Source organism: Syngnathus scovelli, chromosome 2 (genome assembly GCF_024217435.2).
Source record: "Syngnathus scovelli strain Florida chromosome 2, RoL_Ssco_1.2, whole genome shotgun sequence".
NCBI lineage: Eukaryota > Metazoa > Chordata > Actinopteri > Syngnathiformes > Syngnathidae > Syngnathus > Syngnathus scovelli.
In genome coordinates this window covers 25,845,001-25,872,385 of record NC_090848.1, presented here as the reverse complement: position 1 = coordinate 25,872,385, position 27,385 = coordinate 25,845,001, and the positions used below count along the sequence as shown (strand labels likewise).

Below are 27,385 nucleotides of genomic sequence, written 5' to 3'. Positions count from 1 at the left end.
TGACGACTATATATTCAGAAAACAGCTTAAAGCAATATTATCACATTATTGGAGATGTACGAGGTGGTGGACAGCTTCTGCTACCTTGGAGACATGCTTAACGCTTCCGTGTTGCTGCGGTACTACTGCTGCGTCACAGGCAATGTTTAGAAAGACATGTTGTATGTTATTCAAACTTTAAAAAGGCTTTCTGTGTACTGTCTTTCTTTGTAAAAAACTCGTGTGCACGTGCGGCTTATAGTCCGGTGCGGCTTATGTAAGAAAAAAACTAAAATATCCCCGAATTTTAGCTGGTGCGGCTTATAGGCCGGTGCGGCTTATAGTACGGAAATTACGGTAGTCAAAAAAGGTTGATTCAAATGTTTTATGATGTATTAATCAGCATGGTTATTCAAAACGGTTGATTCAAATGATTTAAGATGTTTTAATGAGTATGGTTAATCAAAAAGGTTGATTCAAATGTTTTCAGAAGTTTTAATCAGTATGGTTATTCAAAAAAGGTTGATTCAAATGTTTTGAGATATTTTAATCAGTATGGTTACTCAAAAAAGGTTGATTCAAATATTTTGAGATAGTTTAATCAGTATGGTTATTCAAAAGGGTTGATTCAAATGTTTTGAGATATTTTAATCAGTATAGTCAAGTTTTATTTTCATGGAAAAGTGTTTTGAATGATTTAGAAAGGAGAAGGGGCTCAGAAGATTGTTGGCAGTATTTTTGGTGGAAAATAAATTGTGGGAAAAATGAAAGAGCGGAAACAGCTGCCAGGGTGGCAGCAGGCTTGCGCAATGTGGGAAAAACATGGATTGAGCAATCCAAAGCAAGGACGCTGAGCCAGCAGTGGTTCCCAGCTGAGAGGCAGAAGGGGATTGCGCAACCCTCACTGATCAGATGAGATTGTGCAATCCTATGCTATGGGAAGTATAGATGCCAGTAAGGGGGTGGGGTGGGGCGGGGGCAGAAAGGCCTATAAAAAAGCCACTACAGACAACAGCGGGGCTTCTCTCTCCCAAAGAGCAATAATACGTGAAGAAGCTCGCGCACACACGCAGCGGCCACTCTCTGTCCCGTTCGGTATTTTGTGAGCGTTTACTGAGTGTTTGTCCGGCAGTTTTGTGTATGTCCGTCTCGTGTGATACGTCGTGCTACTAGTGTGGCGGGCATGTTCTGCTCAACATCGGCGGAAGTGGGTTTTATGGCGTTCTGGACTTTGGTGCGGAGAGATTAAGGGCGCTCGGACTGCTTCGTCATGGAGCGACGCCGGACTGGCCTGCTCTTCCTCCCCCGGTTGGACTGCGTCGTGAGCTCCGACTGCTCCGTCCTGGAGCATTGTTGGGATGCGTCGGCAGCGGGTCTGCAGCGGGTCTGCGAGGCAGCGGAAGAGGGGCCAGCGCGGAGACGTCGGGCCAGGCTTGCGGCCAACCCAGGTCGCCCAGCCGTGCCTTCCATTCTCCTGGCGTACGTTCGTTCGCGGGACGAAAAGATGGGTTGTGTTCGCCTGATAGGATCCACGAACCGGACAGTGCGTGCCTGCTGTGTGCTCGTGTTCACAGTGGCCTGGTTGACTGTCATCTTTCCGGACTCTGCTGTGCATCGGGAGCGGCTAGCGTGCTAGTTATTGTTCATCTTCTTGTTTTATTTTTCCTGTGTTGTTTACTTGTATGTGCGCTGTGAACTCTGTCTTGTCACCCTGGGATAGTGAGAAACGTAATTTCGATCTCTTTGTGTGTCTTGACATGCGGAGGAATTGACAATAAAGGAGACTTTGACTTTGACTTTGAGAGTTCCAAGGCCTTTTGAAGCCTCAGGAATCTTAGAGTAAGACGCAAGATAACTAGGTGAGGGGAACGGCTTTTTCTGTGTTTAAACCGGAGGAAGGACAGCCGTGGGGCAGAACGCCGGTCCCCTCGAGGCCAACCTATTTCCCAAATTTGACTTTTAGAAATAAAAGCGAACTGATCACTCGACTTTATGTCCACCAAAAATAGCATACAACTTGTAGCTACCTTTTCCTACGCTACTGTGTTTTGTTTTATAATCAAAATGACTCTGTGACTGAATGATTTTATTTGAACGGGTATCAGTGAGTGAAATTGTTCAAGTTGTTGGAGGAATTAAGATTTGTAATTTTATTTCATACTTTTTCAATAAATGTGGCTTTGTATAATCATTTAATTCGTTGTGCGCTAATTTGTATGGCATATGCGATTGATTGTTTAATTTTGATTTGACAATTCGATTCGGTTACAGGTACTTATGGTATAAAATCGGACCGTGATAAATACAATTAATAAATGTGTTTAAATTAGATTAGTCGGATTATTGTTGGATTCAAATCCATTCAATTGTTCGTTGGTTGCGGGCCCGTTCTGTATTTGTTGGGCAGCGCTTAAATCTAACTTGGACAATTGCGCATTAAATTGCCTTCAAAATTATTTGAAGGATAATCTAATTCTGTTTGAGTATTTAATTTGTTTAAATATTTACTTCAATTGAGTAATTCATCCGTTGCGGGCCCGTTCTGTACTTGTCAGGCCGCGCTTAAATCTAACTCAGACAATTGACGCATTAAATTGCCTTCAAAATTATTTTAAGGATAATTTTATTCCGTCTAAATATTTAATTCGTTTGAAAATATCATTCGTTTAAATAATTGATTTATTTGAAGCATTTCAACAGCAAGGAGTTTATATATGGTTAGAATTAATGATTAATGTATCAAATTTCCTCTCAAATACTATTACTGTCATACTTCCATTAATTCGACTCTTCATTGAATGAAGACGTGTAGGCCCGCTACTTCGGCAACGAAGTAGAGCTGACCCATATAAATAGTTACTTCGGCACAACTAGGTGCGCTAGATCAACGAATCCCTGAGGTCTTAACAAAGACATCTAAAAATATCCGAAATAACAAAAGCCTCAAATCACCGAAGGGAGCCATCAGTATGGCGTGGTTATTCTGACGACGTGCCTCAAATTTAAGTTACTCAGCACGAGCGTCATTTGACTTCAGAGGGATTTCCGTCATAAAGAGATTATATTGATTCTTTTAGAATTAATTTAACAAAGGTGGTTAGCATTCGGACGAGTCCCTTCACCCCCGGCTTATTCAACCCTTTAACGGGAAGCCGGTCGCTTTAATAAAAAGTGCAGGTTTGACACTTATGATAATTATAACAATGTGTTTTCATTCTTGTTACAGCCGTAACATTGGCAGCTTCTAACATTGAAAATTTTGCCCCACGTTGGGCGCCACATGTCAAATCCTGCACTTATCAAACCTAAGCGACCGACATTCCGTCTAAAGGGTTAAACTCTTGGCCCCATTGCTCCAACACAGCTTTCATGAGGAGACAAGAGTTAAATAAGCCAGAGTTCGGAAAATATTCGCCCGAGTTGCTGACCGCCTCTAAGAAATTGATTCTGAAGGAGTCAATTTAATCTCTTCAGGACAGCAATCCCACAAAAGTCATTTGAAGCTCGTGTAGAGTAATCTGTTGAGACACGGCGTCACAATGACCACGCTCTTTTTCTCCTGGCGGCTATCTTCCTTTGATTTGTTGCACTTGTAAAATCTCGGATATATTTAGCTGTCTTTGGTAAAACTACGGGGATTCGTTATTTAGACTAGCGCACACCTGCACGTAGCTGAGTTTAAGATATCTATTTCGAACCAGGTCTGACAATTCCTGATGTTAAGGATTAAATCTGTCTTCACTTTAAAAAGAACTGATTGGTTTACAGTATGACTAAGATAGAGAAACAAAAGAGATTTAAAGTTCTAATTACTGCATATAAAACCATGCTCAACATGCTCAACAACCAGCTCAGTGGCCTAGTGGTAGAGTGTCTGCCCTGAGACTGGAAGGTTGTGGGTTCGGCCGGATCACACCAAAGACTATAAAAATGGTACCCATTGCCTCCCTGCTTGGCACTCAGCATTAAGGGTTGGAATTGGGGGGTTAGATCACCAAATGATTCCCGAGCGCAGAACCGCTGCTGCTCACTGCTCCCCTCTCCCCTCTCCCCCAGGGGATGTATCAAAATAACACGGGGATGGGTTAAATGCAGAGGACAACTTTCACCACACCCAGATGTGTGTGTGACGATCACTGGAACTTTAACTTTAACTTTCAATTTTAAATCATTCAGTTTTCTTTGCTCTTATGACTCTGATCTGATCATATGCTCTGATCGCAGCCGGACATCTGGCATCTATTTTTTGGCAACAAGTTGGTTTATGTTTGGTGTGAAGTCCTGTGTTGTGGAGATTCTCAGGCTGGACTGCAGGTGCTCATCAGTGAGACAACTTCTGTGTGCTGTTTTTTTAATCTTCATCACTGAGAAGAGCTTCTCACACAGATATGTGCTCCCAAACATGCACAAGGTTCGAGCCGCATGAAAACGGAGCTGGGGCATTGTTGCAGGGATGGAGTGAATGAACTGTGCGGGCCCTGCAGTGCCGTACTTTGCCTTCAGTGTCCCATTCCACTGTAGATCAATCAGTTCCATCTGAATCTGCACAAGTGCAGTTTCAAGATCGACAGCAAATGGGTTGCGAAGCAACTCAAAACCCTTTTTTCGTGCATCAAAGTCATTAAAGTGCCGCACGAACTGTGCACAGTTTGTCGGCAAAGTGCGTTTTGGGGAACACAATTGTGCTGACTTGGTTCAACATTACTTGGCAACAGGGAAAGTGAGGCAAGTTGCACTGTTGCATTTGTGTCTCCCATAAAAGTAGCCTCACTTGAAATGCCTTCACTGCGTCATACATGTCAGTGATCATGTGGTCACGTCCCTGGAGCTGCAGATTTAAGGTGTTAAAGATGAGCTGTTTCTATTGGCCAGAAACGCCAACTCGCACTTCCATTTTTCATCCCTCAAAACAGTGGAGTCTTTTCCTTTACTGTCCATGAACTGACAGATTTCGTTGCTGAGCTCAAAAACTCAGTGAGAACTTGCCCCCGACTTAGCCAACGCACCTCTGTATGATAAGGAATGTCGGCAAACTCTGAATCTATCTCCCGCATAAAGAACCGAAACTGCTGGTGATTTAACCCTTTAGCTCGGATAAAGTTTACGGTTTGCGTTACAGTACTCATTACATGGTCCATCTTCAGGACTTTGCCACATAGTGCTTCCTGGTGTATGATGCAGTGATATGCTGTTAACTCAGTTCTCCTCAAAGTCAAAGTCTGCTTTATTGTCAATTTCTTCACATGCCAAGACACACAAAGAGATCGAAATTACGTTCCCACTATCCCACGGTGACAAGACATAGTTCAAAATGTACATACAAGTAAACAACACAAGAAAAATAAAACAAGAAGGCACAAAAATTTCCATTCATTCTCTGAGGCATTCAACATTTGTTATAACTTCTACATTTTTTAACCGGTTCAACCCGTTCCAAATTTTAACTGTTCATCTTTTTCCTACCTATTCCACAACTTTCCACTTACCAAAAGTTCAAAATTGTCAATTTTGAAATTTACGCCAAATTCTCTAAAATTTCATTTTTCAATTCTAATTTCTACATTTTTCAACCGATTCAACGTTCCAACTTTCAACTCTTCATCATTTTCCTACCCATTCCACAACTTCCCACTTACCAAAAATGACAAATTTTCAATTTTGAAATTCACCACAAATTCTCCAAAATTTCGCTTTACATTTCTGTTTTCTACATTTCTCAAGTAATTCAACTCGTTTCAACATCATTCGGCAGCATTCCCCAAGAGGTTATTCATAGTCTTCGCCTTCACACGCAATTTCTCCAGGAATTGCATTTTGTCGTTTAACTTTAACATAGTTAATACAAAACAATCGATAACCGAATTAAGGATTAAGAAGAAATTTAATGAATAAGCAAGAAAAAGAATTACAAGTCTCGATTGTTCGAACAAACAACAATAATTCTACTCACCAATCACAATAGAGCAAAGATTATAGTCTCGATTGCAAAACTCTCAAATAGTAAAAAAGGGTAAGAGACAAAAGCTATAAAATGCAATTTGGTGGAAAAGTCGAGGGGTCAGTTCTTCTTGTTCCAAAAATCCGAATCTTGTTTAAAAAAATAGGTCGGCCTTGATGAGGGAGAGGACAACGCGTCTCCCTCTTGCTGCTACAGAAGCAGCTCTCTCCTCTGCCGACCTCGAAGCCTAAAATTTGACAAAGTCCAATTTTAAGATACTATGAATTCATTTTAGTAGATTTTCATCTAATCTAAAAAAGAATTAAAAATCTATCTTCGTCTAATCGGCGTTCTTGGACCACGGGCAGCCCGCAGGGGCAAAGCCCTGACGGGGAGAGCGAGCAAGCCCTGTTCTTTGTCAGGACGACCTCTTTATAGGCCTCCGTATGTGGGTCCTACACCAGCTTGGTCACGTACCAGTTTTTCCATTACGTCATATACCTGTGTTTCCCAGGACTGATTCTAGAATAGACTGCAGCTGAATCTCCGACCGGATGAGGTGACCTCCGGGTCAGGCTCATGCGTTGGATCAAAGCCTTCCACCAAATAGCATCTTGCCGCCTCAACTGGATGAGGTGACGTCAGGGTCAGGCTCATGCGTGGGATCACAGTCTTCCACCAACAATATCACTATCAACCCCTGCCTCCTCTTTGTCTTTGCTCTCATTTATACATTCATGTGTAAATGGAACATCAGTGTTAAATACATTTTTGATATCGATTAAACATTGCAACAACAAAACATGTTTTCACAATAGTCACTAACATAATCGTAACTATGATCATGGGTTCTCCTAGTTGGCAGATTAAAATACTCAAGTTGTTTCAAAGTATATTATAGTAAAACTAAATAATATAAAATAATCCAAAATTGTGTGATTCTATGCGTAATTCAGACAGGTTGTGTTTCTCTAGTCACTAACAATTTAAATTATTTATCTACTAGTTTCCATCAGGGGCGGCTCGGTGGCGCACTGGGTAGCACGTCCGCCTCACAGTTAGGAGGGTGCGGGTTCGATTCCACCTCCGGCCCTCCCTGTGTGGAGTTTGCATGTTCTCCCCGGGCCCGCGTGGGTTTTCTCCGGGCACTCCGGTTTCCTCCCACATTCCAAAAACATGCTTGGTAGGCTGATTGATCACTCCAAATTGTCCCTAGGTGTGAGTGTGAGTGCGATTGGTTGTCTGTCTCTGTGTGCCCTGCGATTGGCTGGCAACCAGTTCAGGGTGTCCCCCGCCGACTGCCCGATGACGGCTGGGATAGGCTCCAGCACGCCCGCGACCCCCGTGGGGACTAAGCGGTTCAGAAAATGGATGGATGGATGGATAGTTTCCATCAGGTAACCCCTATGTCAAGTCAATCTAACTTTGGCACCATCTTCTGGTCAAATTTGGACCGGCAATGGAGGTTGACTGGTTCAACCAACAAACCCCCCTTTACCAGTTTAACAATAGTTAATTTTGAAGAACTAACTTTTAAGTAACCCTTGCTCAAGGCCCCTCCTTCAGGTCTCCAATGTCAAGCTTTGTCACCATCTTCTGGTGAAATTTGGAATTACATCTGAGCCAATTCGTCTGGGTCAAATCTAATACACATTCACGCACCATCTTGTACCATCCTAACCACCATGTAACTTGACACCACCAACATAACAAGTCTAATTAAAGTACTGCCTCCATTAATTAAAATATTTGACTTTCTCTTGTCTTTACCTGGTCACCTTTCTCTTCAAACTCTGGGCTGCTTGAAAATAGTATATTCTTATGTAGATGCTAGCGCATCAACAATTAATCGACCTAGGTCAATATGTATTCATTTTTGTGTACACAGATTCACATGCAAAGATAAAAGGTACAGTACATATGCGTGGACTTATCTCACACCATTATCACCATTATCTCATGTACAGCACTTCAAAATTTCAAAATTTCCTAAATGTCACAAAATTTTTGTGACATTTAGGCAACTGTTAATCCTCATGGCTATTGTTTACAATCCTTATGTTAATATCCATCCATCCATCCATCCATTTTCTGTACCGCTTTGTCCCCACGGGGGTCGCGGGGGTACTGGAGCCTATCCCAGCCGTCATCGGGCAGTAGGCGGGGGACACCCTGAACTGTTTGCCAGCCAATCACAGGGCACACAGAGATGAACAACCACTCACACCTAGGGGCAATTTGGAGTGCTCAACCGGCCTACCAAGCATGGTTTTGGAATGTGGGAGGAAACCTGAGTGCCCGGAGAAAACCCACGCGGACACGGGGAGAACATGCAAACTCCACACAGGGAGGGCCGGAGGTGGAATCGAACCCGCACCCTCCTAACTGTGAGGCGGGCGTGCTAGCCAGTGCGCCACCAAGCCACCTCCCTTATGTTAATAGTGTTACTAAATTAAAAGTATCCTAATTTAAGCATTTTCTGCTTTGTCCTGAATCACATTTGGGGTATTATAAAAATGTTGCATTTATCCTGTTCATGTTCTTATTGGGAGCGGCTCGGTGGCGCACTGGGTAGCACGTCCGCCTAACAGTTAGGAGGGTGCGGGTTCGATTCCACCTCCGGCCCTCCCTGTGTGGAGTTTGCATGTTCTCCCCGGGCCCGCGTGGGTTTTCTCCGGGCACTCCGGTTTCCTCCCACATTCCAAAAACATGCTTGGTAGGCCGATTGAAGACTCCAAATTGTCCCTAGGTGTGAGTGTGAGTGCGATTGGTTGTCTGTCTCTGTGTGCCCTGCGATTGGCTGGCAACCAGTTCAGGGTGTCCCCCGCCTACTGCCCGATGATGGCTGGGATAGGCTCCAGCACGCCCGCGACCCCCGTGGGGACTAAGCGGTTCAGAAAATGGATGGATGGATGTTCTTATTGGATATGATGGATGGTACTGTTAATTGTTTATCAGCCAATATATTACATATTGACTTTAATTATTTTTAAGGTCTTAATATCCATATTAGACACCCAAATAACATATTGGCTCAGCTATAGATGACGTATCACCTATACCAAAAGTTTTCAAGTTTTCAAGATTGTCAGCCATTATTTTTTATTTATTCCTGCTTCCAAACAGCATGGATCACAGCTATAGTAAAATTGTAACATAGCGAGGTTATGACATTCTAATATTGTCAATGACAGTTTTTATAATTACTAGTGGTGTGTGTGTGTGTGTGTGTGTGTTACATTACCTCATAGCTGGCATACTTATAGAGTGGCGAATAGAATAGTGGCTACTTTGTAAGCATTAAAGAGGAGACAAAGAAAAATGCACGTGTTACAATACAAAGCAGATAGACCTACGTACGCATTGATAGTGAAGTGGCAGAGAGGAAGCAGCGCAGTCTTACCTAAAAGAATTGGAGAAAGGAACCACTCTGCAGAGCACAGTAACATTAAGAAAGACATAAAAATGAGTGTGAGCTGAGGCTAAAGCATTAGTTCACCACAGCAACAAGAGCGGATTAAGGAAGACAAAGAATTGTGAGGAGACATGAAGAATTTTGCTCTGTTTAATAGGCCACAAATTTTTTTGTTAGTTTAGCACATTATTGTATTATTATACTTATTAATAGTAATACTAATAAAATGAAATCTTTTTAGCAATCTTTTTTGGCCCAATGAATTTAACAAATCTCACTTTTTATTTTTGTCTTATTCCACACACTGTAGAATTTGAGCAGTGTTTTATCCAGTGGCACACCACCCTTTCTTGCAAAAGAAAAATGGATATACAGTGGAGCCTCGGTTTTCGAACGTCCCGGTTCTCAAACAAATCGGTATTCGAACAAAAAATGAGATTTTTTTTTGCTTCAGATGTCGGACGAAATTCGGTTGTCGAAACCTCGCGAGATGAGCCGAGAGGACCCGCATGCCAACTGACTCCGTTCGGTATTACAATCTCGTTACTCTGAGGATTCCATCAACTCTAATCATGCCTCCAAAGGAAGCAAGTGGGAGCAGTAAAGCCATCCTAAAACACAAAGATGCTCTTAAAACAATGTGACAGTGAGCGCCCGGCGCGCTGTGGTTGCGGACCAAATTAAGCTCCCTGCGCACTGAGGTCCACTTAAATTTTGGAAAGTACATCAGGACATTAAAAATATTTTCAAAATTTCAGTGACGGCTGTCACAATTAATTTGACCAGCGCGGTGTAGTTGCGCGGTCGGCGACGCACTACGGTTGCGCGTTCGGCGGTGCGCTGCAGTTGTGCGATTGGACAAAATTAAGCTCCCTACGCACTGAGGTCCACTTAAAATTTGGAAAGTACATCAGGACTTTAAAAATGTTTTCTAAATTTCAGCGATGGCTCTGTCACAATAATGGGACCAGCGCGGTGCAGTTGCGCGGTCGGCGACGCGCTACGGTTGCGCGTTCGGCGGTGCGTTGCAGTTGCGCGATCGGACAAAAATGTGCAAATGAAAAACTGCTTAATAAAGGCGTTTTTTTTTTTTTTGTTGTTGCTCGGAATGGATTAAAATTTGTTCCATTATTTGTAATGGGAAAACATGATTCGGAATTCGAATGATTCACTTCTCGAACAGCCTTCTGGAACGGATTGTGGTCGAAAACTGAGGCTCCACTGTATTTTCCTTTTAACAGGAGTGCAGAGACTTTTTATTTCTACTATGCGACAATTTTGTTGTAATGTGTTTGAGCCTGTATATTTGTGCATTGTAGCCACAAAGGTTTCCAAAGAGTCAGAAAATCTGAAACCGTACAAGTTTTAAATTTTTATTAGAGAGAATTTAAATAACCGTATTTTCCGCACCATAAGACGCTTCAGGTTTAAAGGCCCAGACTCAATTGCGGGGGCTAGTCTGTACTTAATCCACACATAGGATGCACCATATTAAAGAGGGCATACATGTCATGACTTACGGTAAACAAAAGAAAGCAAAACAGGAGCAAGACAGTGAGTTGTATTTTATTCTTCTATTTAACCATAACCAACCGTACACTACTCACATTATTGGTAATCGACATTCATACGCAAATCCATCAAAGTCCTCGGGCAAGTTAAATATGACAAATTCCGTCTCGTCATTGGCTTGTCGCTGTCACGTTGCTCTTCGACAATGATCCCAGCTTTCCAGGAAGCTTGAATTGTGCCTCGTAATTATATCTCTTTGGTGATGCCATTTTAAAGGGTCCTAATGCTGTTTGCTTTGCACCAACCGATAGTATTTATTTATCAATCGCAACGGAGGTACATATTCTATGTACGTATTATGGACAGTTCGCTGATTGGTTGACCGCCTCGCTATACAAATTTTTGTACAACGTAATGATTGGTTCATTGGGTGTACATCTAAATATTACGTCCCTGCATGTGGCGGCAGCCACACAACATTAACATATTTTGGAATTCAGTCCACACAAAAACGCACCTTATTAAAAGGTGCACCTTTGGTTTTTGAGAAAATTAAAGGCTTTATAGTGCGCCTTATGGTAAGATACGATAGTAAAACTATAACGCTAGATTTCTTAAGAATCAGCAGAAACTAGGGCTGCTAGATTATCGGTAAAAATCACAATAATTCTGTTCAACATTGAAATCACAATTAAATTTTAAGATTAAGATTTGGAAATTGGAAAAGCATTTATTAAACATGTTTGGAACAGCATTTATGGAAGTTTTCAAAAACACTCCTGTTAACAGTGCGAGGAAAGTTCATTTTTCTACACAAACTATTTCAAAGTTCAGTTCACAAATTTAAAATTTTATGAACTAAGTTTTTTTTAAGTTTAAAAATGAAAAATTTCTAGTTCTTCTCTTACCCCAACCCCCGGCCCCCCACCCAAAAAAAAAAAGTTGCTACGAGCTGTTTTACCCCCTGGCATTTTGGCATTTTGTTATTGTTTTCACCAATTCCATCCACACTTTCTTGTCTGCCCAAAGAACCTGAAAACGTTTAGAATTTGGGCATAAAAGTGCAAAGGTAAAGGTGCAAAGCTCAAATTAATTACTAAAACAAAAGAAACCATAATTTGTGATTCAACACCAAATTCCTGAATGCTCTCATAGGATGATAATTTATCGTTGCCATTTGACAAGAAAGAGCAAGTGTGTGTGTGTGTGTGTGTGCGTGTGTGTGTGTGTGTGTACTTGTTTTTATTAGTATGGGGGGTCCGAAGACAGGGAGCCCACCAACAAAGTGGGGCCCTGTGTCGTTGTGGGGTCCAAAATCATGGACCCCACTCGGGAAACCACTCTAAAACAGCTTGAAATGCTCTAACAACATGCCTCACGAATTTTTTTCACTTACCCCTCATGGTCGCAATGTTGAGAATTGTGTGTGTGAAGTGTGTGTGCTCAGTAGCGGCCCCCCGACCATGGCAAGTGGTATTGCAAGTATACACACTACCGGAAGTGTGTGTGATTCAACCAATCAGGGCACCTCGTGATCCGAGTGTTGATTAAGAAAATAAAATGCTATTTCCTGTAGATTTAAACCAGGTAATTATTATTTTAGTAACCATAGCAGCTAAAATAATACTGTAAACATAAAATTCCTGCATTACAATTGCAATTTATCTACGTTATTTAATATTCATTACACTTGCTTTATAAAAATACGCTCATTCTATTAGGCTTATTTTAAAAACTGTCTCGTGCATTTTTCATGTTCTAAACATAAAAATAAAGGTATAAATAAATAGTAATTTATTCTTTACCATCAGTTTACATATTAGTTAAATCAGCATCTCGTGCATTTTTCATGTTCTAAACATAAAAATAAAGGTATAAATAAATAGTAATTTATTCTTTACCATCAGTTTACATATTAGTTAAATCAGCAGGTATTGCATGTGTTAGCTTCATGCGGCTAAAACCACCAGCTTAACGTCACTTCGCCACGTGTGACGCCGCCAGACTGAGACTGCTCCGCGACGAAGACACGCTGCTCATAACGAAACACAACATACACGGTGAGTAAATCAACTGCATGTAAATACTAAGTACAAGAAACTGATGTAGAAATGCTTTTTGTCCAGACCCCGAGGGGTTTATATGCAATGATTATGGCTTCGGATTCGGTATATTGTCACTCGGATGGCGTAACGTTTTCCCCTCAGACAGTCCGGCTTTTTAACTTGTTATTCATCTTAGCTTGCAGTGGTTTTAAAAACAATGGTGTAAAAGAGAACGACAGAATGTATAATTGCTCCGTGCTATATTCAGGATGATTTCGATGTGCTAATGTTTCATAATTGCTAAGCCCAGAACCGGACTCTGGCCGTAATTGCCGAAACCACTTCAAAACTCGTCAAACACGTGTGTGCTCAGTGTTATGATATATCTGCATGTCTTCTGTATTTCTCGGTGGTTTTCTATCATGTAAGAATGCTTTCTTTAAATAACACAAGCATTCTGACGCAAATAAAACTATCCGGAAACTAGCTTATTGGCTAATTAGCTACCGCTAATCAGGATGCTACGTTCACTTTTCAAACACAAACATAATAAAAACGAGTTGGTAGCTCCTGAAAAGTATAACGAGTTATACTGGTAAAACTATTGAAATAACTTTTCTTTGGATGCAGCACCTGGTTGGAACTGTGACTAGTTAAAAGTAACAAAGCTCAGCTTCAAACCGACAAACATTTTCATTAATATATCAGTATTTTCTGAAAAATATTCTTTCTTTAATCACTCTTTTTCTGTTAGTTCTCAGGCCAGGCTTATTCCTTCAGTCTTTATACAGTGGATGATTACAAATCTTTTAAAATTAATATAGAGTGCTTGTTAAAGTTCTCTCTGCCATGTTTTGAATTATTTTTTAGAGCCAGAAATGTCCAAAAGGAAAGCAAGAAAAAAGCCTGCTGATGAAGCAGCCTTTTACATTTAATCCTCAAAGGACAAACCTGGACTAGTGGAAAGATTTATTGATGATCAAAAAGGTAATAAACTCATTTTTAGACCATTTATCCATTAAGTATATATTTATTTATTTTATAAAACAACACAAAAAACAATCAAATTCAGATTGGTTGTTGTATTTCTGTTTCTAAGCGAGAACTTAGTATTAAAATTGTAAGATAACACCACAATTATTTGGTTAAAGGTGTATCTTTATTTTCTCATAACCAATGGTTTTATATAAAATGTCCTTGCAGGAAGAGGCGTGTTTGCTACCCAGCACTTTGAACAAGGAGAGTTCATCTTAGAATACAACTTCTGTCAGCAGAAAAATGCCAAACAAGCAGTACTCTGAAAAGGAGAGTACATTTCTCTTTGACTTTGAATGGCAGAATCATTACTGGTGGTATGTATATCCAAATATTTTCTATACAATAATTATGAACTCTAGAAAGAGACTGGAATAAAATACCCTAAATTAGTGAGTCACTCAGAAGCAATATTTCAATAACACATCAGGATTGTGGCATTAACAATTTTTTTTATTTAGTGCTATGACGTTCAAAAAGACATTGTTTCCCTCTCAACTTTTCTTTTGAAATGTTGCAAGTTTTTATTTCTGTAAGCCAACTTTTATTTTACTAAAAAACTAGTTATATGATACAAAATGTTTGATTTCTGTTTTTTCTTTCCTAGTATTGATGCATCAACAGAGGATGGCTCTCTTGGAAGATTAGTGAATGACAACCACAAGTCTCCAAACTGCACCATGAAAAAAATAGTAAATGACGAGCCCCATTTGTGCCTTTTTGCCATCAAAAACATAGAAATGGGAACTGAAATCGATTACAACTATGGTGATTCTAAATGGCCATGGCGTGAAAAAGTAAGTCAGTAAGATCAAGTATGCAAGTTGGAATATTAATTTGTTATTAAAAAAAGGAAGATTTTTGTCTCTTTTATTTGAATTACTCTCAGTATGATGTTGGTAAGTTATTTGTGGTTTTGATTCCAGGTGACAGGCTCTCAGGGTCCTGTTGACGGTGCGCTGCCTGAACCAGACAGAACTTGGCAGGACTCTGGCCCTGATTATAACATCAAACAAGATGCCAGCCAACAGGTAACATTCAGTTAGACTTTGTTGTAAGAAATAAACTTTGTAGACCTTTTCTTGTTTTCTTAGTTTACAGCTTTTAGTTGGAAAGCTGTTCTTTAGTCAGAAGGTACCTTAAACAGCATTCAGCCAACCATTGGATCACATGGTTTTAGTGGTTCTCCTCATAGAGCCCAAACGAACCAGTGGCACACACACCTATAGAAGGATTGTTGAAACATGCGCCCATGGGTGTCCAACCAAGCCAATCATTCACACACACATAACAGATTTCTGATGGCTACTTGTGGGGCCCTCCGTATGGATCTAAAGTTGTCTTGGTTATTCCAACCAAGCCAATCATTCACACACACACAATAACAGATTTCTGATGGCTACTTGTGGGGCCCTCCGTATGGATCGAAAGTTGTCTCATGTTTTTAGATCATATTTTGGTTATGGACATTATGGAGGCTGATTATATTACAGCTATAGTTCCACACATCCTCAACAGCAAAACGACTAAAGTGTCATGCTGAAGGATGCTCCACTACATCCATAAAGATGCTGTTATAGGACCTGATTAGACATCAGGTCTGACTGGAACACTTTAGTTAGAAAAGCTTGTTTGGTTTTGGGGACTAACTTCACATGATTTAACTATACAGGTCTTGAGTCTGTCATTTGTGGTGTCTGTATGATGTTGGTAAGTTATTTGTGGTTTTAATTCCAGGTGACAGGCTCTCAGGCTCCTGTTGACGGTGCTCTGCCTGAACCAGCCAGAACTTGGCAGGACTCTGACCCTGATGATAACATCAAACAAGATGCCAGCCAACAGGTAACATTCAGTTAGACTTTGTTGTAAGAAATCAACTTTGTAGACCTTTTCTTGTTCTCTTAGTTTACAGCTTTTAGTTGGAAAGCTGTTCTTTAGTCAGAAGGTACCTTAAACAGCATTCAGCCAACCATTGGATCACATGGTTTTAGTGGTTCTCCTCATAGAGCCCAAACGAACCAGTGGCACACACACCTATAGAAGGATTGTTGAAACATGCGCCCATGGGTGTCCAACCAAGCCAATCATTCACACACACATAACAGATTTCTGATGGCTACTTGTGGGGCCCTCCGTATGGATCTAAAGTTGTCTTGGTTATTCCAACCAAGCCAATCATTCACACACACACTAACAGATTTCTGATGGCTACTTGTGGGGCCCTCCGTATGGATCAAAAGTTGTCTCATGTTTTTAGATCATATTTTGGTTATGGACATTATGGAGGCTGATTATATTACAGCTATAGTTCCACACATCCTCAACAGCAAAACGGCTAAAGTGTCATGCTGAAGGATGCTCCACTACATCCATAAATATGCTGTTATAGGACCTGATTAGACATCAGGTCTGACTGGAACACTTTAGTTAGAAAAGCTTGTTTGGTTTTGGGGACTAACTTCACATGATTTAACTATACAGGTCTTGAGTCTGTCATTTGTGGTGTCTGTATGATGTTGGTAAGTTATTTGTGGTTTTAATTCCAGGTGACAGGCTCTCAGGCTCCTGTTGACGGTGCTCTGCCTGAACCAGCCAGAACTTGGCAGGACTCTGACCCTGATGATAACATCAAACAAGATGCCAGCCAACAGGTAACATTCAGTTGGACTTTGTTGTAAGAAATAAACTTTGTAGACCTTTTCTTGTTCTCTTAGTTTACAGTTTTTTGTTGGAAAGCTGTTCTTTAGTCAGAAGGTACCTTAAACAGCATTCAGCCAACCATTGGATCACACGGTTTTAGTGGTTCTCCTCATAGAGCCCAAACGAACCAGTGGCACACACACCTACATGGATATTTGAAACATGCGCCCATGGGTGTCCAACCAAGCCAATCATTCACACACACATAAAAGATTTCTGATGGCTACTTGTGGGGCCCTCCGCATGGATCGAAAGTTGTCTTGGTTATTCCAACCAAGCCAATCATTCACACACACATAATAACAGATTTCTGATGGCTACTTGTGGGGCCCTCCGTATGGATCTAAAGTTGTCTTGGTTATTCCAACCAAGCCAATCATTCACACACACATAATAACAGATTTCTGATAGCTACTTGTGGGGCCCTCCGTATGGATCGAAGGTTGTCTCATGTTTTTAGATCATATTTTGGTTATGGACATTATGGAGGCTGATTATATTACAGCTATAGTTCCACACATCCTCAACAGTTAAACGGCTAAAGTGTCATGCTCAAGGATGCTCCACTACATCCATAAAGATGCTGTTATAGGACCTGATTAGACATCAGGTCTGACTGGAACACTTTAGTTAGAAAAGCTTGTTTGGTTTTGGGGACTAACTTCACATGATTTAACTATACAGGTCTTGAGTCTGTCATTTGTGGTGTCTGTATGATGTTGGTAAGTTATTTGTGGTTTTAATTCCAGGTGACAGGCTCTCAGGCTCCTGTTGACGGTGCTCTGCCTGAACCAGCCAGAACTTGGCAGGACTCTGACCCTGATGATAACATCAAACAAGATGCCAGCCAACAGGTAACATTCAGTTAGACTTTGTTGTAAGAAATCAACTTTGTAGACCTTTTCTTGTTCTCTTAGTTTACAGCTTTTAGTTGGAAAGCTGTTCTTTAGTCAGAAGGTACCTTAAACAGCATTCAGCCAACCATTGGATCACATGGTTTTAGTGGTTCTCCTCATAGAGCCCAAACGAACCAGTGGCACACACACCTATAGAAGGATTGTTGAAACATGCGCCCATGGGTGTCCAACCAAGCCAATCATTCACACACACATAACAGATTTCTGATGGCTACTTGTGGGGCCCTCCGTATGGATCTAAAGTTGTCTTGGTTATTCCAACCAAGCCAATCATTCACACACACACTAACAGATTTCTGATGGCTACTTGTGGGGCCCTCCGTATGGATCAAAAGTTGTCATGTTTTTAGATCATATTTTGGTTATGGACATTATGGAGGCTGATTATATTACAGCTATAGTTCCACACATCCTCAACAGCAAAACGGCTAAAGTGTCATGCTGAAGGATGCTCCACTACATCCATAAATATGCTGTTATAGGACCTGATTAGACATCAGGTCTGACTGGAACACTTTAGTTAGAAAAGCTTGTTTGGTTTTGGGGACTAACTTCACATGATTTAACTATACAGGTCTTGAGTCTGTCATTTGTGGTGTCTGTATGATGTTGGTAAGTTATTTGTGGTTTTAATTCCAGGTGACAGGCTCTCAGGCTCCTGTTGACGGTGCTCTGCCTGAACCAGCCAGAACTTGGCAGGATTCTGACCCTGATGATAACATCAAACAAGATGCCAGCCAACAGGTAACATTCAGTTAGACTTTGTTGTAAGAAATAAACTTTGTAGACCTTTTCTTGTTCTCTTAGTTTACAGCTTTTAGTTGGAAAGCTGTTCTTTAGTCAGAAGGTACCTTAAACAGCATTCAGCCAACCATTGGATCGCATGGTTTTAGTGGTTCTCCTCATAGAGCCCAAACGAACCAGTGGCACACACACCTATAGAAGGATTGTTGAAACATGCGCCCATGGGTGTCCAACCAAGCCAATCATTCGCACACACATAACAGATTTCTGATGGCTACTTGTGGGGCCCTCCGTATGGATCGAAAGTTGTCTCATGTTTTTAGATCATATTTTGGTTATGGACATTATGGAGGCTGATTATATTACAGCTATAGTTCCACACATCCTCAACAGCAAAACGGCTAAAGTGTCATGCTGAAGGATGCTCCACTACATCCATAAAGATGCTGTTATAGGACCTGATTAGACATCAGGGCTGACTGGAACACTTTAGTTAGAAAAGCTTGTTTGGTTTTGGGGACTAACTTCACATGATTTAACTATACAGGTCTTGAGTCTGTCATTTGTGGTGTCTGTATGATGTTGGTAAGTTATTTGTGGTTTTAATTCCAGGTGACAGGCTCTCAGGCTCCTGTTGACGGTGCGCTGCCTGAACTAGTCAGAACTTGGCAGGACTCTGACCCTGATGATAACATCAAACAAGATGCCAGCCAACAGGTAACATTCAGTTAGACTTTGTTGTAAGAAATAAACTTTGTAGACCTTTTCTTGTTCTATTAGTTTACAGCTTTTAGTTGGAAAGCTGTTCTTTAGTCAGAAGGTACCTTAAACAGCATTCAGCCAACCATTGGATCACACGGTTTTAGTGGTTCTCCTCATAGAGCCCAAACGAACCAGTGGCACACACACCTATAGAAGGATTGTTGAAACATGCGCCCATGGGTGTCCAACCAAGCCAATCATTCGCACACACATAACAGATTTCTGATGGCTACTTGTGGGGCCCTCCGTATGGATCTAAAGTTGTCTTGGTTATTCCAACCAAGCCAATCATTCACACACACACAATAACAGATTTCTGATGGCTACTTGTGGGGCCCTCCGTATGGATCGAAAGTTGTCTCATGTTTTTAGATCATATTTTGGTTATGGACATTATGGAGGCTGATTATATTACAGCTATAGTTCCACACATCCTCAACAGCAAAACGGCTAAAGTGTCATGCTGAAGGATGCTCCACTACATCCATAAAGATGCTGTTATAGGACCTGATTAGACATCAGGGCTGACTGGAACACTTTAGTTAGAAAAGCTTGTTTGGTTTTGGGGACTAACTTCACATGATTTAACTATACAGGTCTTGAGTCTGTCATTTGTGGTGTCTGTATGATGTTGGTAAGTTATTTGTGGTTTTAATTCCAGGTGACAGGCTCTCAGGCTCCTGTTGACGGTGCGCTGCCTGAACCAGCCAGAACTTGGCAGGACTCTGACCCTGATGATAACATCAAACAAGATGCCAGCCAACAGGTAACATTCAGTTAGACTTTGTTGTAAGAAATAAACTTTGTAGACCTTTTCTTGTTCTCTTAGTTTACAGCTTTTAGTTGGAAAGCTGTTCTTTAGTCAGAAGGTACCTTAAACAGCATTCAGCCAACCATTGGATCACACGGTTTTAGTGGTTCTCCTCATAGAGCCCAAACGAACCAGTGGCACACACACCTATAGAAGGATTGTTGAAACATGCGCCCATGGGTGTCCAACCAAGCCAATCATTCACACACACATAACAGATTTCTGATGGCTACTTGTGGGGCCCTCCGTATGGATCTAAAGTTGTCTTGGTTATTCCAACCAAGCCAATCATTCACACACACACAATAACAGATTTCTGTTGGCTACTTGTGGGGCCCTCCGTATGGATCAAAGGTTGCCTCATGTTTTTAGATCATATTTTGGTTATGGACATTATGGAGGCTGATTATATTACAGCTATAGTTCCACACATCCTCAACAGCTAAATGGCTAAAGTGTCATGCTGAAGGATGCTCCACTACATCCATAAAGATGCTGTTATAGGACCTGATTAGACATCAGGTCTGACTGGAACACTTTAGTTAGAAAAGCTTGTTTGGTTTTGGGGACTAACTTCACATGATTTAACTATACAGGTCTTGAGTCTGTCATTTGTGGTGTCTGTATGATGTTGGTAAGTTATTTGTGGTTTTAATTCCAGGTGACAGGCTCTCAGGCTCCTGTTGACGGTGCTCTGCCTGAACCAGCCAGAACTTGGCAGGACTCTGACCCTGATGATAACATCAAACAAGATGCCAGCCAACAGGTAACATTCAGTTAGACTTTGTTGTAAGAAATAAACTTTGTAGACCTTTTCTTGTTCTCTTAGTTTACAATTTTTAGTTGGAAAGCTGTTCTTTAGTCAGAAGGTACCTTAAACAGCATTCAGCCAACCATTGGATCACACGGTTTTAGTGGTTCTCCTCATAGAGCCCAAACGAACCAGTGGCACACACACCTATACATGGATATTTGAAACATGCGCCCATGGGTGTCCAACCAAGCCAATCATTCACACACACATAACAGATTTCTGATGGCTACTTGTGGGGCCCTCCGTATGGATCGAAAGTTGTCTTGGTTATTCCAACCAAGCCAATCATTCACACACACATAATAACAGATTTCTCATGGCTACTTGTGGGGCCCTCCGTATGGATCTAAAGTTGTCTTGGTTATTCCAACCAAGCCAATCATTCACACACACATAATAACAGATTTCTGACAGCTACTTGTGGGGCCCTCCGTATTGATCGAAGGTTGTCTCATGTTTTTAGATCATATTTTGGTTAAGGACATTATGGAGGCTGATTATATTACAGCTATAGTTCCACACATCCTCAACAGTTAAACGGCTAAAGTGTCATGCTCAAGGATGCTCCACTACATCCATAAAGATGCTGTTATAGGACCTGATTAGACATCCAGAACTGACTGGAACACTTTAGTTAGAAAAGCTTGTTTGGTTTTGGGGACTAACTTCACATGATTTAACTATACAGGTCTTGAGTCTGTCATTTGTGGTGTCTGTATGATGTTGGTAAGTTATTTGTGGTTTTAATTCCAGGTGACAGGCTCTCAGGCTCCTGTTGATGGTGCGCTGCCTGAACCAGCCAGAACTTGGCAGGACTCTGACCCTGATGATAACATCAAACAAGATGCCAGCCAACAGGTAACATTCAGTTAGACTTTGTTGTAAGAAATAAACTTTGTAGACCTTTTCTTGTTCTCTTAGTTTACAGCTTTTACTTGGAAAGCTGTTCTTTAGTCAGAAGGTACCTTAAACAGCATTCAGCCAACCATTGGATCACACGGGTTTAGTGGTTCTCCTCATAGAGCCCAAACGAACCAGTGGCACACACACCTATAGATGGATATTTGAAACATGCGCCCATGGGTGTCCAACCAAGCCAATCATTCACACACACATAAAAGATTTCTGATGGCTACTTGTGGGGCCCTCCGTATGGATCGAAAGTTGTCTTGGTTATTCCAACCAAGCCAATCATTCACACAGACATAATAACAGATTTCTGATGGCTACTTGTGGGGCCCTCCGTATGGATCTAAAGTTGTCTTGGTTATTCCAACCAAGCCAATCATTCACACACACATAATAACAGATTTCTGATAGCTACTTGTGGGGCCCTCCGTATGGATCGAAGGTTGTCTCATGTTTTTAGATCATATTTTGGTTATGGACATTATGGAGGCTGATTATATTACAGCTATAGTTCCACACATCCTCAACAGTTAAACGGCTAAAGTGTCATGCTCAAGGATGCTCCACTACATCCATAAAGATGCTGTTATAGGACCTGATTAGACATCCAGAACTGACTGGAACACTTTAGTTAGAAAAGCTTGTTTGGTTTTGGGGACTAACTTCACATGATTTAACTATACAGGTCTTGAGTCTGTCATTTGTGGTGTCTGTATGATGTTGGTAAGTTATTTGTGGTTTTAATTCCAGGTGACAGGCTCTCAGGCTCCTGTTGACGGTGCGCTGCCTGAACCAGCCAGAACTTGGCAGGACTCTGACCCTGATGATAACATCAAACAAGATGCCAGCCAACAGGTAACATTCAGTTAGACTTTGTTGTAAGAAATAAACTTTGTAGACCTTTTCTTGTTCTCTTAATTTACAGCTTTTAGTTGGAAAGCTGTTCTTTAGTCAGAAGGTACCTTAAACAGCATTCAGCCAACCATTGGATCACACGGTTTTAGTGGTTCTCCTCATAGAGCCCAAACGAACCAGTGGCACACACACCTATAGATGGATTGTTGAAACATGCGCCCATGGGTGTCCAACCAAGCCAATCATTCACACACACATAACAGATTTCTGATGGCTACTTGTGGGGCCCTCCGTATGGATCTAAAGTTGTCTTGGTTATTCCAACCAAGCCAATCATTCACACTCACATAATAACAGATTTCTGATGGCTACTTGTGGGGCCCTCCGTATGGATCGAAGGTTGTCTCATGTTTTTAGATCATATTTTGGTTATGGACATTATGGAGGCTGATTATATTACAGCTATAGTTCCACACATCCTCAACAGCTAAACGGCTAAAGTGTCATGCTGAAGGATGCTCCACTACATCCATAAAGATGCTGTTATAGGACCTGATTAGACATCCAGAACTGACTGGAACACTTTAGTTAGAAAAGCTTGTTTGGTTTCGGGGACTAACTTCACATGATTTAACTATACAGGTCTTGAGTCTGTCATTTGTGGTTTCTGTATGATGTTGGTAAGTTATTTGTGGTTTTAATTCCAGGTGACAGGCTCTCAGGCTCCTGTTGATGGTGCGCTGCCTGAACCAGCCAGAACTTGGCAGGACTCTGACCCTGATGATAACATCAAACAAGATGCCAGCCAACAGGTAACATTCAGTGCGACTTTGTTGTAAGAAATAAACTTTGTAGACCTTTTCTTGTTCTCTTAGTTTACAGCTTTTAGTTGGAAAGCTGTTCTTTAGTCAGAAGGTACCTTAAACAGCATTCAGCCAACCATTGGATCACACGGTTTTAGTGGTTCTCCTCATAGAGCCCAAACGAACCAGTGGCACACACACCTATAGATGGATTGTTGAAACATCCGCCCATGGGTGTCCAACCAAGCCAATCATTCACACACACATAACAGATTTCTGATGGCTACTTGTGGGGCCCTCCGTATGGATCTAAGGTTGTCATGGTTATTCCAACCAAGCCAATCATTCACACACACATAACAGATTTCTGAAATATGGTTTCTTGTGGCTTCTTTGTTGTAAATTTTGGAGCCTTTTCCATGTTTTATATGTAAAATTTCCTGTGATATAAGGTTTTGGCATATTTCAGAGGATGTGTACAGCACCGGTCGTCTACCAGTTAAGATATTGGACAGAAATTTTAATTATTTTGAGCAAAGAATTTCTAGTCTTTATATTAATACAGCATATAAGAGTAGCTTGCAGAAACTAACAACACATTTCTTTTAATTCCCTCCATAGAGCTATCAATTATCAAAGGAGTTTCTCAAAGTGGACTACTCAGACAGTGATGATACTGACAATGATTCCCAAAAGGACCGCTCAAAACAAGAGTATATTAAATTTGACCAAGCATTCTTATACAGGTGCAGTTAATTTTTGTTTTAGAATATTGCTATACTGTGTTTTTTTTCTGTACTTAAAAATCATCATTTCAGATGGGCTGATCCCAGAAGTGATAGAAGTGACCTCTTGTACCTCCGCATCTCGTGGCCCAAGTAATGAAAAGTCTGCCAAAAAGGGAGGTGAGTTTAGAGTAATCCTTTTCAATATATAACTTTATCACAGTTACTTTTAAATTGCCCAATTGTTACTACTGTATCAGTATCTAATTATCCTCACATATGCTGCTTACTAAGATTTAGATGACCCAAGCAAGATATATTAAACACCACTTGACTTTTTTTCTTAGACATGTAAGGTCTAAACTTTTGAATTTTGTCATAAAATGAAAATTGACCCATCCTTTCTCATGTGAGTTACAGGTCATTGCTAACCTTGATTATATGTGAGATGTTTGTTTACATCTATTTTTAAATAGCGGTAATGTATACATGACACATTTACCTCAAAAGAGAGAAAGAAAAATTGCTCTAGATTAACCTATTAGTGAATATGCAAATTCACACATTGTCACACCAAGGCAGATACCATTCTTATACAGCTTGCATTTAATTTTTTACACACTATATATTTCCAAATTTACTTTTATCATCTTTGTTTGTCCATGTGTAGCACGTTATCAAAGCAAATTCCCCATACATGTAAAACACTGTCTGAAAAAAATTTTTCTCTGATTTTTATTTTTTATTTTCCCTGATTTTGCAACAACTTGTATCTGTTCTTAATGGTTTTGTCAGAGAAATGGTGCATCCCAATGTGCTGCCATGGTGGAGTTTGACTGCCTGTGCAACCTCTGTAGGGTCCAGGAATTGCTTCATCTACCAGCAGTGACATTCTGGTCAAATGCAAAACTGCTTAAAAGTAGTCAAGAAAATGAGAGACCTCTTTCCCCCACCACCAAAACTGGGGGCATTCTAATGTTACCCTTTTGTGCATCTATTTTTAATTTTGTTAATATCAAAACAGCTGACACTGAAGACCACCTAGCAACTTAAATGACCGGATTAATATCTCAGATATTAACTGATTTACTTATGTCTATTGTAGGCTCATCACTGTTGACAAAGATAGTTGACGTTATAAAATATCTCATTTGAATTATATTGTCGGATAATTGTACATAAAGTGAATGTATTCTTTATGCAATTTTGTTCTAATTAAGTTGTAAACTAAAAAGTGCTCTTCCTATGCCCTTAGGTAACGGAAAAGTTGTGAAAAGAAGCTGGACCCCAGAGGAATGTGCTGCAGTAAATAAACATTCAAGGAAGTATATATTGACAAATCAGGTTCCTGGTAAGCTTGACTGCGAGAGATGCATTGCTGCAGAACCACAAGCACCGAGCTGTTAAGTACTTTGTCAAAAAGAGAATAACCACCATGAGGAGAAAATATGAGTGAAACAGCTTCCCTTAACAGAGATAGAAACACATGGCTGGTCCTGTTTCACCATTTGTTCACTATTTGTTTGTGATTTTTTTTATGCTCCACTTCTCCTGTTCGTAAATGTTAGATTAAATAAGTTCCTTTATTCATTGGCTACATTTGTAATGTGTCCATTTAAAATTTTGACTCAAGACAATTATTACTTGTAAATCCTGTGTACTTTATAGTTAGCTAAAATGCAGAATTTAAATATTTTAAAATGTACCAATATGACTGAACAAATTGAAGAATATTAAGACTGTGACCAAGGAAAATGGACCAGAATCTGAATAAAGACTTCAGAATGTATTTTAGAATGCACATTTCAATGTATATCTAGTATATTTAGCCAGATGAAAGTATTAATAACACTAACAAAATTTTTAGGTTTTCTCAAATGATTAAGTCCACACAAATGCATGTTTGGGTTAGATTAGGGTTGGGGTTGAACTTGATAGATCCTCTTTATAAAGGCAGACCTAACAAGTCTTAAATCTTAACAGCAAGCTCCATAACTGGCTAAAAAAATAATGTGTGTATAGGTAGACCTCTTAAGGTTGAAATATTAAAAGCGATCCCCATAACTGACTAAAAATCTCATGTGTGTAAAGGTGGAACCCGCAAAGCCGGAATGTTAGAAACAGGCCCCAGATATGACTGAAAAACTGACATGAAAAAAAAAGTTTCAAATTGTGTTTATTGAAAGTGATTTTTAGTAACAAGATTTTTTTTGGGACTTGCCTGATTTTTTTCATAGTTCTTGGACCACTAGAAAGGGTGGACCCCAGAACTCGGTAAAGTAAGTCGGGTCCTGCAGAGGGAGGTTAACAAGGATGTGTGTGTGTGTGTGTGTGTGTGTGTGTGTGTGTGTGTGTGTGTGTGTGTGTGTGTGTGTTGCTGCTCGTCGGGAGTTTTCATCGAATGGAGTGTCGAGCTGTGCAACTGTTGTGACCGGGGTTGGCATATCCTTTTCCCTTGTCTATTTAAGCCTTGTATACAGTGTATGTAGCGGGGATTTATTTTGAAGTCTAAGAAGAGAAAACCTGGCATCATTGAACAAAAGTAAACTGCCGTTCAAAACCATTTAACGGCTCCAAAATGAGCACATTTAGAAAAACGTCCACAGAACAAAAATGTGTTCCATTCTGTTCACGTTCATCCAAAATATGAACAAATTCATGAACTTTCGTTCATTAAACGCGTTAAGGTACAACACTGCCTGTTAAATATGGCCTGGAGTTCCACTCTCCACACACGCGGGGGGTTGTGCATGCACGTCTCAGAACGCAAACACCAAATAATCGTTTGTCCTCGGTTATATGAATTCTGGGATTATCTGGAACTAAAATTGTGATTATGATTAAAATTCGATTAATTGAGCTGCCCTGGCAGACATCATGTTTTACAATGAAAAACATCTAAAATAAAGTATAATAAATCACAATGAAATATCTAAAATAAAGTATAATCAATCAGAGCAGTGGACAGAACTGAAATGGAACGCTTCTAAAAAAGGTTGAATGTGCTCAAAAGGTCATGATCATGTGAAGGTTGAAACACTGCTACCAACCAGCTCCATACCTCATATCGCCCAGTTTCCTGCTAATTGCCGAGCTCATGGTGGTGAGTGCCGCAGTGGTCTTCTGTCCTGCCTGAGAGAGGGTCTCCTGAGTCTTCTTGTATCTGAAAAGGGGTAGCCCAGGGTTGGAAGGGTTACTTTAAAATGTTTTCAGATACAGTAACTGTGAAAAACAAAACAATGTTTAAAGTGTACACCTGGAGCTCCCACATTTAGGTCTTGATGGGTAAACGGAGCAATACTGTAAAGTTTAATAAATAGCTGGTTTTCCCATTCCTAGTTCTACTCTTTCTGCCAAAATAATCTCCTTGGGTACCATTTCACACACATCTGGTATAGGCCCAGACAGTGATGCCCGCGTA

General features: G+C 40.6%; 2 protein-coding genes across 11 annotated transcripts in view; one reads left to right on the top strand and one right to left on the bottom strand.

The window, feature by feature from the left end:
* The window catches only part of LOC125988692 (tumor protein D54), a 177,151-nt gene that overhangs the window by 82,213 nt on the left and 67,553 nt on the right, over positions 1–27,385 (bottom strand). For 4 of the 10 annotated variants that reach the window (XM_068653210.1, XM_068653218.1, XM_068653216.1 and 1 more), the window contains one exon: positions 27,026–27,127. In XM_068653210.1, coding sequence (XP_068509311.1) covers positions 27,026–27,127 — 102 coding nt within the window. Of the gene's footprint in view, positions 1–9,161; positions 9,207–9,320; positions 9,348–27,025; positions 27,128–27,385 lie in introns of all 10 variants that reach the window. The other 6 variants (XM_068653190.1, XM_068653207.1, XM_068653198.1 and 3 more) reach the window with 2 other exon arrangements.
* LOC125988678 (uncharacterized) lies at positions 12,049–26,992 on the top strand. The gene is made up of 9 exons (XM_068649010.1): positions 12,049–12,904; positions 13,760–13,876; positions 14,093–14,241; positions 14,532–14,721; positions 15,662–15,766; positions 16,471–16,575; positions 17,374–17,478; positions 18,181–18,285; positions 26,978–26,992. The coding sequence occupies exons 3-9, from the start codon at positions 14,168–14,170 to the stop codon at positions 26,990–26,992; spliced, it is 699 nt and encodes a 232-aa protein (XP_068505111.1). The 5' UTR covers positions 12,049–12,904; positions 13,760–13,876; positions 14,093–14,167.